Consider the following 13,852-nt stretch of genomic DNA (forward strand, 5'->3'; position numbering starts at 1 on the left):
TTCACATTGTATGTTTAAAACCATAAGACAAAATAATATTTTGATACATTAGACCACATGATTCAAGCCTTTTTTATTTTATTTTTTCAAAAAAATTGTGTCACTAGACAAATAAATTGAAACGGAAGGAGCGATAGATAGTGACATAGCTTATTACTGAAATGAAAACACTATGGTGTCTTCTTTGGACATACTGAAAATAAAATAAATAGAAAGTGTGGCAGATGGAATAATCACAAAACTATGTGAATAAGATTGCTGAAACTGTCATTTTCCGATGAGATGAATAATGAATTAAGAGAAAGGAACGTTAATTAGCATTGACAAGTCAAAAGAATAAGTCGTCTTGATAGTTTATCTGGACACGGAAGTACTAAAATACCTTCTAAGAGAATTAGTGGTAAACAACTAAACATTCATTATTAAACACTTAATTATCTCAAGACTTGTAATATTCTAACCTTTGGCAGCAGCCTTAAGCCCATTTTGGTCTGCACAGCAAGAGTTGTACCTCTATATAACATGAGAGATTGAGTACCCTCTACATAGCAAGAATCAGCAATGGCAAGTGAGAAAGTGAAATTGCTTGGATACTGGGGAAGCCCTTTTGCTTTGAAGGTTCATTGGGCACTGAAACTGAAAGGGGTTGAATATGACTACCAAGAAGATCTCCCAAACAAAAGTCCTTTGCTCTTGCAGTACTGTTAAAGAATGACAAAAGTCCCATATCGGTGGTTAATGAGATGGGTGGACTCCTTATATGGCTTGGGCAATCCTCCTCCCTTTGAGCTAGCTTTTGGGGTGTGAGTTAGGCCTAAGACCTAATTTAACATGGTATCAGAGCAGGGCCTGTCTCACCTGATGTTGGGGCCCCCAAAATCAAAATTGCCCACGCACCAGATGCTAAGCACTGGGCGTGAGGTGGGGTGTTAAAGAATGACAAATGTCCCACATCGATGATTAATGAGATGAGTGAACTCCTTATATGGCTTGGGCAATCCTCCTCCCTTTGAGCTAGCTTTTGGGGTGTGAGTTAGGCCCAAGTCCTAATTTAACAAGTACAATCCAGTTCTTAAGAAGATTCCGGTTTTGGTTCATAATGGGAAACCTATTGCAGAATCACTAGTCATACTTGAATACATTGAAGAGACATGGAAGCACAATCCCCTCCTCCCTGAAGATCCTTATGAAAGAGCCAAGGCGCGTTTTTGGGCAAAATTTGTTGATGACAAGGTAATAATTAATGTGCAAATATGAAAGAATCCATTTCTCTACCTTGTTTATCATCTTGCAGCAAATCACTGGATCATTCATGCTCTTTCTTTCTTTACAGTGTGTGCCAGGAATATTTGGTACTTTCACCAAGGTCGGAGAGGAGCAGCAGAAGATAGCAAAAGAAGCTCGTGAGAACTTGAAAATTTTAGAGGGTGAACTAGGCAAGAAACACTTTTTTGGAGATACGAAAATTGGCTTCATGGATGTCGCTTCTGCTTGGATCATCTGCTGGGATCAGATTGTTGAGGAGATTGTGGATATCAAACTTATTGATGCTTAGGAAATGCCTTCACTTGTTTCATGGTTTCAGAATGTCCTCGAAGCTGCTCCCATTCTGAAAGAGTGTACACCACCCAAAGACAAATTGTTAGAGCATAACAAAGGGTTCCACAAGATGTTGATTGCTTCAGCATCACCTTGAAATTTAAAATAACTTCCCATGGAGGAAGATTTAACTAAATGTGATTATATGATATGTAATCTTTTTCGATGAGTTTGAATGACATGTAAGATTTAGCGGTTTTGCCAATCAAATACAATTGTGGGAAAATAAGGGCATAAGCATCTATGAACATGATATCATATAGTCATTTTCTGTAAAAATAAGAGAATCTTCAACTATTTAAATGTAAGGAACATTGCACCTTGATAAAGGACAAGTGCCTGACTGTCAATATGCCACACAACATTTGAGTTCCATTTAAGGATACAAGTTCCTTCAACTTTCTGCAAGTAAAAGCAAATTTCATTTTAGTTAAGGGGAGGTGGGGAAAAGAGCTGTGATTATTAAAGAAACCCAGCACTGGCACATTGATGATAAGCTACAAAGGATTAGAGACTTTGAGCCATAAGCCCATAATTTAATCGACCATCAATGAGGAAGCAACCCTCATCCATTAGTAACGCTATACATATTAAAGTGGACATTCAGCTTGCATCCATAAGTGATCGTAAACCTATTTGTTCAAAATCACCCACAGTACTACCACTCATATATTTGAATATGATGAATAAAACAGCCAGTTCGGCAAGAGAGATCAGGAAAAAGAAAACAAGTTTGATACACACGTGTAGAGATATTAAGAACCAGAATATTATTCCAGTCCAAGCCAGGTAGCTGATCCAGATCATCTCTATCATGACATGATTCCATATTAGTTTAGCAGGCATTACGAACATGTAGTGTTAAAAAAAATTAGGAGCTATTTTCTCTGGCCAATTTGTCAGCAAGCCTCAAATTGAAACAAATTATCATAATAGGAATACAATGTGCATGAAGTTCAGTAATGCAACATAAAATGTTAAAAAGACATGCTTTTACTGAAGCTTCATGATCTGTTGTAAATGATTAAACTCTAGTATTCTTCATATGGAAGGGAGAGACTCAACATAGCCATAAAAGAAGCTTGCTAGAGTGAATCACGATGAAAGTGTAAATGATAAGAGCACATCTTAAAGTTGAAAAAAGATTTTGCAGACAATACTTGTTGAATCAGATATATTCTGAAAAGTTGAGATGTCCATCAAAGCTTATATCTTACGGTGGACATAAAGCTCAGATGATGCACAGAGTAAATTAAGAGCGATATATTTGATAAAGCTGCATCTTAATCTTAAACCTGGACTATGCATAAGCACGAAAATCATCTATCATAATATAAGACTTTCAGAGGAAAATACTTTTTCAAACTTAAAAGGTCCTTGCTGGCAGACTGTTTGCGTTCTGTAAGATATTCAGATATCATTTATGGAATTTTATACGTGAATATCAAATGCCCAAATTTTCAAGTAGCATAAAAACAACAGTTAGAAGAATAAATCTACACTCTGGCTAGATAATAGAAAATGCAGAAGCCATAATCTTTTACCGAATTACTGATATTGCAACTTCCAAGTGCAAAGGGAATCATGAGAAAAGAGAGTAGATTAATCAAACAAAAACTTACCAGTAGCTGCAGGATGCAGTTCCAAGAAATTACATCCACTGTGCTCTTCATATTTTTAAGCCGCAGAATCAAGGTTAGCACCAAGTGACTAAAAACGGTTCTCTTACAAGGCAACATGCTCGGCATACTAACCTATCTTCTGCCCAGGTCTAAAAGTCAACTTTTAAAGCATAATTAAAGTTCCACTATGGGTTTTCAGTTCTCACAATGCAAAATGCCTGCATAGATGGCAGAGGTCTCATCTTCCATGTCAATTCCATCATTCTGCATTATTTCAAGGATGTACAGTGGACTTTCTTCTCTTTAGGTTTGCATTCTAAGCAATGACTTGTACACTTGCAAATTAGCAAGACCAAAATGTCTAAGAGTTGTAAGAAACTCCATAGCCTTCTCAAAATTTCTAGTTTCTTCAAAATATTCTGAAATTGCGACAGCAATACTTGGTGATGGCCTCCATTCATAATGTTTTAGAGCAGCAAGACCACTTTTCAAGGCATCAATAGCTTTATCCATTTGTTGACTTCTTATCCATCCCTCCACCAGTATCTCCCAGGTTTTAGAATTTGGACATCCACCTTTCTCCAATGTGCGATAATGTAATGATTCAGCTTTTTCCACTGATCCAACTCTCATGTATCCACCGAGAAGTATGTTGGAGACCCTAATGTCATATGTCCTACATTGCGACTCCCATTCCACAAAAATTTCCCGGCTTCTTTCATGTCACCAAGCTTGACCAAAGACGACAAAATACACATGTAATTGGCACAAGTTCTTCGGGATTTTACTGCTTTAGAAGCTTTCCAGACCCGATGTACTCCATCTTTGTTATTCAAAGAAGCATACTGCGTAATGAGAAAGAAGTAAGGATAGTGATTACTGTCGGATATTTTCTTTTCAGCAGTTTTTAGGGCCAAAATTGCCTTGTCCGTCTGTCCTGCTTTCTTATAAATATTTGCTAATGTAGATCAAGAGCTCCATCCCACTTCTACATTTTGGTCACTCAGAATCTCTTTGTATACCATCTCTGCTGAGTCAACTCCAGAGAGCTCCCCACATGCGTCCATCCAGAGATTATAGGAGAGGACATTTAAGGTCATTCTGTTTTGTTTCATTTGCAGAATTGACTGATGGTACTTTCTGGTACTGAGATGTGGCCTTATAAAGCTTCATCATCTCATTAAATGGATGAGGGCACAGAGCAAGTCCCAACTTGCTTATCTTTAGCATGAAAGCTTCAACCTTCTCAGTGGACCTTTCTTCAACATAACAACGAAGTAGAGGGAGTGAAGCAGCTTTCAGCAAAACAGTGCTTGTTAAACTCTCAAAATATCTTTCAGCTTCTATTCTACCGTGTTCTTTAACAGTTAATTCCTGTTTCCTGGCATAATCATAAGGTGACATCTGAGAACTATGACGAGTTTCCATCCAGTTAAGTATCTGCAAATAAATATAAAAAGAAAAGAAAGATATACATAATATCTCCGTTACATGCACAAACAGATCAAAAGGAGGAGATATTTCAGAAGAAAAGGTTTCATAGTCCTTGTGTAAAATACCACCACTCTCTTTTTTCTCCTCATACTCCAAAACAAAAGTTGAGCAAGTTAATCCTTAGTTAACCTATCATTAATTACTATTATAAAGCAGACACAATTAACGGATAATGCCATATCATCACCAGATTGCCTCTATCAAGTATATAAGCTGAAATTAGCAGTATATAAATGTACAAGCAATTCAAAGTTTTAAGGAAACAAATAAATTACAGTTTTCTTTTTTGGTATGCTCTTTGGAGAAACTCATGTCTTTTTGTAAGATTCTCCACTTTATGTCACTCCCGGTATTCAAGATCCCCATCACATCAGTAATAATTTACTTTCATAAGAAGAAGAAAAGTAGTAGTATATACCACAAAAATCAAGCACCCAAATTTACAACAAAACAAAAGATATTCCTACCAGCATCTCAAAAAGGGAACTATTTACTCATTCTATTGTCTCAAATAATCTTATTACAGCATATAATCAAGCACCCAAAAGGAGGAGGTCCTATATATTTTTTCATAATAAACTGTTATTAGCATTCAAAATTAAAAAAAATCAAGGAAATTATTACTATTGTACTAATACTATAGACAAAAACCATATCTTTTTTTTGGTTTTTCCATCCGGTGTCCTCTACCTGCATTGGAGCCAGACTAATCCGGATTCTCGCTAGGTAGGGCACATTTGGGGTAGCGCTACGTGCTAAGTATTTTTCCATACCTAGGGTCCAAAAACGATACTTCTAGTTAAGGGAGAAGCAGTCCTTCCACTGCATCACTTCCGCTGTGGTGACAAAAAACATATTAATCAAGTAATCACAGGCCCACAAAAAAAAATCTTAATTATTTTCTTCTAACAAACTAGACACTTTTACTAGCATTAGAAAAGCTAAAGGAAACTAACAGTATCATGTTGACATATTAAACTTAAGTAACCCTACTAAATCACATAATCAAGCACCCAAAGATACATAATTCTTCAACTTTGTTCAATTATCAAAAAACTGAAGAGTAAATACAAGACCTCCAAAGCAGGTCCAGATCGACGTCGTTTCATGAGCTGCCGTATAATCACCCTAAGCTCGTTTAGACAAACTCTACGGCCTTCATCCACCCAATTCTCAAGCACACTCCTTGTCGGGTTAACACCCGATGAAACCACCTTCAAAATTCGTTTTTTCAAATCACCCCCACCGGAGTAACTGCCGTTAATCAGCGTCGCTTTGTTTGTAGAGTATGATTGTGACAGCGCAAATCTCCATGTCCACGAGCATCCAAAACATGTACAATGATTTCCATGAGAGTGTAGAAATTACAGAATTGGAATAAAGAGAGAAAAGGGTGTTAATTACCTGTGAAATCTTGAAAGATTGAACCCAACTGGTACCTTGAATTGCATTTTCGGAGATTTCTTACTTACACTTCTGAGAGTGTGTGTTCTTGTTGCTTTTGGTGTCTTGTTTGAGTTTTGGAGAATCATATGTTTTTGACGGTACAGTTTAGTCCCTAATGTATGAAATTTTGTCCTATTTAAACCCCTAAAGATATAATTAAAGTAAATAAAAGCATTTTTTTAAAAACAAACATTTAACTTTTAAATAGTTTTGTTACATAATTCAATATCATCTCAAAACAGGCAAAGGATATCATCATTTATAATCAGAAAGAATATTTTAATAAAACGAATGTTTGATTGAGATAAATTGTTCTTCTAATACAATATCAAGTGTATTTTGCAATTTAATTATTTTTATTTTAATCATCATTTTCAAATGAAATAGTAAGCGCGATCCAAATCAACAATCAACCTACCTTAAGCTTAGGTACACCTTGACTTCAAAATGTTGAGCATTGTTTTACAAACGACTACCTATATCTTGAAAACGGAATACAATTGCGCGTTCATCATGATAACATGATATTATCCCTGAATTTGTATTTTACTTTCCTCTTACTATATAAAAGTATATTTTTTTTTGCCTTCCATACATAGGTCGATTCACGATTGTTTGTATTCCCATCCTTACAAAAACATCATACTTATTTACTAATGCTGAAATTTCACACGTTTTCCTACATGCACATTTATGTGTGCATAGCACATTTTTGACATACCATGTGGCCAAAATGGATGAGCAACTTTTATAACTTTAGGGCATATACGAACGAAGGATAATATTAAACCTTTTTCAATAAATGCAATTAATTAATTATTGCACAATTACAGAGAAAAGCGGAAAAAGAAAATTATATTTTTCAGTCCCCAAAAAACATGTTTAAGAGTACAACTGGAACTATGCAAAATTTCAGAGACTTATCAGTATGTACTTGTGGTGAACTTATCAGAAAAATAACTTATTGTAAATTATTTCAATTGACTTTTAACAGTATGTACTTGTGGTGAACTTCTCAAGTATTCATGGGAACATTCACATGCATCAAAGATAGCACAAAATTTCCAGTTATAGTCTTCTTATATTAGTTATCAAAAAAGTTTAAAGAAAGCTGAGTAAGCAAATACTACTAATGTATCAGAGTCAGAGTCATGTCATGTCTTCAAAGACAATAAAGAAGAAAACTTACAAATTTACTTCTCCATCCATGTAATCTCCATTAATAACTTCCTCATGTGCAAATTCTTCCATTATATCACGCTGCCATTCATTCAATGCTCTACAAAAAGAAGAAGAAGGAAAAAGAGCATCTGTGAAATTTTGTTCATGCAGCAAACTCTAGTGGAAGTTCATGAGCAACATAAAAATAGAAAAATAAATGAAAAATGTTTGGACAGAAGAATTTCATCTGATAAGCTACTCCCTTCATCCGTAATACTTTGTTTCCTTGTTAATTTATCCCAAGAATGATCTCTTTCTTCAAGTTGAAAACTATTTCTAACTCAAACTATAATACGAGGACATATTTTCAAATAACTACTTCACTTTCCACACTTCAAACATATATTTAAGTACTTCCCTAACACACTAAGTAGGCATTTGGACATGTGATTTCACCCCGTGATTTGAAATAATGAGATGAAATCAGCGTTGGACATGTGATTTCATCCAAATTCTCCAAAAAGCTTGATTTGGGAATTTGTTTTCATAAACCTCTCATTTATGCTTGTCTGAAAACATCTGGTCCGCTTTATTTGTCCTTTTTTTAGTCCGTTTAAAAAAGAATGTCTTTTTCTTTTTTCTAACAACTTCTAATTCTAGCTTTCCACATTACATGTTTAAGACCATAAGACAATAGTATTTTGATACATTCTACCTAAACTAGACAAACAAATTGAAATGGAAGGAGTGATAGATAGTGACATATCTTATTAGTGAAATGAAAACACTATTGTGTTTTCTTTGGACATACTGAAAATAAAATAAATAGAACGTGCGGCAGATGGAATAATCACAAAACTATGTGAGATTTGCAGAAACTGTCATTTTCCGATGATATGAATAATGAATTAAGAGAAAGGAACGTTAACTAGCATTGAAAAGTCAAAAGAATAAGTCGTCTTGATAGTTTATCTTGACACGGAAGTACTAAAATACCTTCTAAGAGAATTAGTGGTAAACAACTAAACATTCATTATTAACACTTAATTATCTCAAGACTTGTAATATTCTAACATTTGGCAGCAGCCTTAAGCCCATTTTGGCCTACACAGAAAGAACTGTACCTCTATATAACATGAGAGATTGAGTACCCTCTACATAGCAAGAATCAGCAATGACAGGAGAGAAAGTGAAATTGCTTGGAAACTGGGCAAGCCCTTCTGCTCTGAGGATTCATTGGGCATTGAAACTGAAAGGGATTGAATATGACTACCAAGAAGAAGATCTCCCAAACAAAAGTCCTTTGCTCTTGCAGTACAATCCAGTTCATAAGAAGATTCCAGTTTTGGTTCATAATGGGAAACCTATTGCAGAATCACTAGTCATACTTGAATACATTGAAGAGACATGGAAGCACAATCCCCTCCTCCCTGAAGATCCTTACGAAAGAGCCAAGGTCCGTTTTTGGGCAAAATTTGTTGATGACAAGGTAATAACCAATGTTCATATATGAAAGAATCCATTCCTGTTACTTGTTTATCATCTTGCAGCAAATCACTGGATCATTCACTCTTTCTTTCTTTACAGTGTGTGCCAGGAATATTTGGTACTTTCGTCAAGGTCGGAGAGGAGCAGCAGAAGATAGCAAAAGAAGCTCGTGAGAACTTGAAAATTTTAGAGGGTGAACTAGGCAAGAAACACTTTTTTGGAGATACGAAAATTGGCTTCATGGATGTCGCATCTGCTTGGATCATCTGCTGGGCTCAGATTGTTGAGGAGGTTGTGGATATCAAACTTATTGATGCTGAGGAAATGCCTTCACTTGTTTCATGGTTTCAGAATGTCCTCGAAGCTGCTCCCATTCTGAAAGAGTGTACACCGCCCAAAGACAAATTGTTAGAGCATAACAAAGGATTTCACAAGATGTTGGTTGCTTCAGCATCATCTTGAAATCTAAAATCTGTTCCCATGTAGGAAGATTTTACTAAATATGATTATATGACATGTAATCTTTTTGATGAGTTTGATGACACGTAAGATTTTGCGGTTTTGCCTATCAAATACAATTGTGGGGAAATAAGGGCATAAGCATCTATGATCATGATATCATATAAGTCATTTTCTGTAAAATTAGAGAAACTTCAACTATTTAAATTTAAGGAACATTGCACCTTGATAAAGGACAAGTGCCTGACTGTCAATATGCCATGCAACATTTGAGTTACTTTTTAAGGATACGAGTTCCTTCAACTTTCTGCAAGTAGAGAATCTCATTTTAGTTTAAGGGGAGGAGGGAAAAGGGCTGTGAATGTTAAAAGAAACCCAGCATTGGCACATTAATGTAAGCTGCAAAGGACCAGAGACTTTGAACCACAATATAATCGACCATTCATGAGGAAGCAACCCTCATCCATTAGTAAGGCTATACAGATTAAAATAGACATTCAGCTTGCATCCATAAGTGATCTTACACCTATTTGTTCAAAATCACCCTTAGTACTACCAATCATCTCTATAAAGAACCAAGTAACTCATCCATATCATCTCTATCATGACACGATTCCATATTAGTTTGGTAGGAATCAAGAACATACAGTGTCACAAAAAATTTGGGAGCTATTTTCTTTGGACAATTCGCCAAAAAAGCCTCAAATTGAAAGAAATATCATAATAGAACTACGATGTGCATGAAAGTTCAGTAATGCATCAGAAAATGTAAAAAAGACATGCTTTTACTGAAGCTTCATCATCCTGTTGTAAATAATAAAACTCTATTATTCTTCATATGGAAGGGAGAGACTGAACAGAGACACTAAAGAAGCTTGCTAGGGTGAATCAAGCTAAAAGTGTAAATAATAAGAATACATCTCAAGGTTGAATTTTTTTTTTGGCAGACGATACTTGTTGAATCAGATATATTCAAAAAAGTTGAGATGTCCACCAATGCTTATATCTTACAGTGGACATAGAGGCTCAGATGGTGCACAGAGTAGTTTAAGAGCAGTATATTTGATAAAGCTGCATCTTCATCTTAAACCTGGACTATGCATAAGCAGGAAAATCATCTATCATAATAAAGACTTTGGTCCTGGCTGGCAGACTGTTTGCCTTTGGTAAGATATTCAGATATCTTTTTTGGAATTTCATACGTGAATGTCAAATGCCGAAAGTCTCAAGTATCATGAAAACCAGTTAGTAGAATAACTCTACACTCTGGCTAGATAATAGAAAATGCAAAAGCCATAATCTTACACCGAGTTACTGATATTGCAACTTCCAAGTGCAAAGGGAATCATGAGAAAAGAGAGTAGATTAATCAAACAAAAACTTACTAGTCGCTGCAGGATGCAGTCCCAAGAAATCACATCCACTGTGCTCTTCATATTTCAAGCCGCAGACTCAGAGTTAGCACCAAGTGACAAAAAATTGTTCAACATGCTCGACATTCTAACCTATCTTCTGCCCATGTAAAGCACAATTAAAGTACCACTATGGATTTTCAGTTCTCAACAATGCAAAACGCCTGAATAGATGGCAGAGGTCTCATCATCCATGTCAATTCCATCATTCTGCATCATTTCAAGGATATACAGTGGACTTTCTTCTCTTGAGATTTGCATTCTAAGCAATGACTTGTACACTTGCAAATTAGCAGGACCAAAATGTCTAAGAGTTGTAAGAAACTCCATAGCCTTCTCAAAATTTCTAGTTTCTTCGAAATATTCTGAAATTGCGACAACAATACTTGGTGATGGCCTCCATTCATAATGTTTTAGAGCAGCAAGACCACTTTTCAAGGCATCGATAGCTTTATCCATTTGTTGACTTCTTATCCATCCCTCCACCAATATCTCCCAGGTTTTAGAATTTGGACATCCACCTTTCTCCAACGTGCGATAATGTAACGATTCAGCTTTTTCGACTGATCCATTTCTCATGTATCCACCGAGAAGTATGTTGGAGACTCTAATGTCATATGTCCTGCATTGAGATTCCCATTCCACAAAAGTTCTCTCGGCCTCTCTCATGTCACCAAGCTTGACCAAAGACGACAAGATACACATGTAGTTGGCACAAGTTATTGGGGAGTTTACTGCTTTAGAAGCTTCCCAGACCCGATGTACTCCATCTTTGTTCTTCAAAGAAGCATACTGCGTAATGAGAAAGAAGTAAGGATAGTGATTACTGTTGGATATTTTCTTTTCAGCAGTTTTTAGGGCCAAAACTGCCTTGTCCGTCTGTCCTGCTTTCTTATAAATATTTGCTAATGTAGCTAAAGAGCTCCATCCCACTTCTACATTTTGGTTACTCAGCATCTCTTTGTATACCATCTCTGCTGATTCAACCCCAGAGAGCTCCCCACATGCGTCCATCCAGAGATTATAGGAGAGGACGTTAAAAGTTATTCGGTTTTGTTTCATTTGCAGGATGACTGATGGTACTTTCTGGTACTGAGATGTGGCCTTATAAAGCTTCATCATCTCATTAAACGGATGAGGGCTCAGAGCAAGTCCCAACTTGCTTATCTTTAGCATGAAAGCTTCAGCCTTCTCAGTGGACCTTTCTTCAACATAACAACGAAGAAGAGGGAGTGAAGCAGCTTTCAGCGAAACAGTGCTTGTTAAACTCTCAAAATATCTTTCAGCTTCTATTCTACCGTGTTCTTTAACAGTTAATTCCTGTTTCCTGGCATAATCATAAGGTGACATCTGAGAACTATGACGAGTTTCCATCCAGTTAAGTATCTGCAAATAAATATAAAAAGAAAAGAAAGATATACATAATATCTCCGTTACATGCACAAACAGATCAAAAGGAGGAGATATTTCAGAAGAAAAGGTTTCATAGTCCTTGTGTAAAATACCACCACTCTCTTTTTTCTCCTCATACTCCAAAACAAAAGTTGAGCAAGTCAATCCTTACTTTACCAATTTCTCAATTATTATAAAGCTTACGGAATTAACGGATAATATCAAATTATCGCCAGTACGCATCTATCAAGTATATAAGCTGATATATTAGCATTACATAAATGTACAAGCAGTTCAAAATTTTAAGGAAACAAGTAGATTACAGATTAGTGGATCGGTTTCTTTTTTGGTATGCTCTTTCGAGAAACTCAGGTATTTTTGTAAGATTTTCCACTTTATGTCACACCTGGTATTCAGGGTTCCAACCACATCAATAATAATTTACCTTCATAAGAAGAACAAAAGTAGTAGTATAAACCACAAAACAAAAATCAAGCTCCCAACTTTTGTCCCTCAAATTTACAACAGAACAAAAGATATTCCTATCAGCATCTCAAAAAGGAAACTATTGATTCATTCTATCGTCTCAAATAACCTTATTACAGCATATAATCAAGCACCCAGAAGAAGAAGTTCCTAATATTTTTTCAAAAAAAAAAAGATATTTCTATGAGCATTCAAAATAAAAAAAAATCAAGGAAATTATTACTATTGTGCTAATACTATAGAAAAAACCCTTCTTTTTTTTTTATTTCCCTTCCGGTGTCCGATCATTGGAGCCCGACTAATCTGAATTTTCACCAGTAGGGCCCATTCGGGGTAACACTCTTTACCAAGGATTTTTCCATACCAGGGTCCGAAACTGAGACCTCTGGTTAAGGAGGAGGAGCAGCTCCATCCACTGCACCACATCCATTGTGTGACAAAGCCAGATTAATCAAGTAATCACACGCACCACAAAAGAAAATTCTTAATTTTTTTCTTCTAACGAAAATACGCTTTTACCAGCATTAGAAAAGCTCAAGGAAATTACAGTATCATGTTGACATTTTAAAACTTAAGGAACCATACTAAATCACATAATCAAGCACTCAAAGATACAAAATTCAACAAATTCAATTTGCTTAATTAAAAAAAAAAACTGATGGGCAAATACAAACCTCCAAAGCAGGTCCAAATCGACGTCGTTTCATGAGCTGCCGTATAATCACCCTAAGCTCGTTTAGACAAACTCTACGGCCTTCATCCACCCAATTCTCAAGCACACTCCTCGTCGGGTTAACACCCGATGAAACGACCTTCAAAATTCGTTTTTTTAAATCACCCCCACCGGAGTAACTGCCGTTAATCAGCGTCGCTTTGTTTGTAGAGTATGATTGTGACAGCACAAATCTCCATGTCCAAGAGCTTCCAAAAGAATGTACAATGATTTCCATGAGAGTGTACAAACTACAGAAATGGAATTAAGAGAGAAAAGGGTGTTAATTACCTGTGAAATCTTGAGAGATTGAACCCAGCTGCTGCCTTGAATTGCATTTTCAGAGATTTCTTACTTACACTTCTGAGAGTGTTCTTGTTGCTTTTGGTGTCTTGTTTGGGTTTTGGGGAAATCATATGTTTTTGAAGGCACAGTTTAAGTCCCTAATGTATGAAATTTTGTCCAATTTCAATACCGAAGATATAATTAAAGTAAATAAAAACGTATTTAAAAAAAAATATTTTTAACTTTTAGATAATTTTGTTACACAATTCAATATAATATCGGGAAGCTTGATGATG

General features: G+C 35.9%; 2 protein-coding genes and 2 pseudogenes across 6 annotated transcripts; 2 read left to right on the forward strand and 2 right to left on the reverse strand.

Moving 5' to 3' along the window:
• Window positions 1-496: 496 nt before the first annotated feature.
• On the forward strand, window positions 497-1,711 carry LOC125833622 (glutathione transferase GST 23-like; annotated as a pseudogene).
• Window positions 1,537-13,612, reverse strand: LOC125833597 (pentatricopeptide repeat-containing protein At5g27460-like). Of its 5 annotated transcripts, XM_049512756.1 has the most exons (5): window positions 13,563-13,612; window positions 13,234-13,480; window positions 10,655-12,067; window positions 9,494-9,576; window positions 8,908-9,185 (listed from the first exon to the last, which is right to left on the reverse strand). In XM_049512756.1, exons 1-3 carry the CDS (start codon window positions 13,607-13,609, stop codon window positions 10,829-10,831), a joined length of 1,533 nt encoding a protein of 510 aa, XP_049368713.1. In that variant the 5' UTR covers window positions 13,610-13,612; the 3' UTR covers window positions 8,908-9,185; window positions 9,494-9,576; window positions 10,655-10,828. The 5 variants fall into 5 exon arrangements, with proteins under 5 accessions (XP_049368711.1, XP_049368713.1, XP_049368710.1 ...); XM_049512754.1 differs by lacking the exons at window positions 8,908-9,185; window positions 9,494-9,576 and adding an exon at window positions 1,537-1,609; XM_049512753.1 differs by lacking the exon at window positions 9,494-9,576.
• LOC125833551 (pentatricopeptide repeat-containing protein At5g27460-like) lies at window positions 3,417-6,247 on the reverse strand (annotated as a pseudogene).
• Window positions 8,466-9,372, forward strand: LOC125833613 (glutathione transferase GST 23-like). Its single transcript, XM_049512773.1, has 2 exons — window positions 8,466-8,811; window positions 8,910-9,372. The coding sequence occupies exons 1-2, from the start codon at window positions 8,497-8,499 to the stop codon at window positions 9,270-9,272; spliced, it is 678 nt and encodes a 225-aa protein (XP_049368730.1). The 5' UTR covers window positions 8,466-8,496; the 3' UTR covers window positions 9,273-9,372.
• Window positions 13,613-13,852: the final 240 nt, after the last annotated feature.

This window comes from Solanum verrucosum, unplaced genomic scaffold (genome assembly GCF_900185275.1).
Source record: "Solanum verrucosum unplaced genomic scaffold, falcon-dt-bn FXZP01000307.1, whole genome shotgun sequence".
Taxonomy (NCBI): Eukaryota; Viridiplantae; Streptophyta; class Magnoliopsida; order Solanales; family Solanaceae; genus Solanum; species Solanum verrucosum.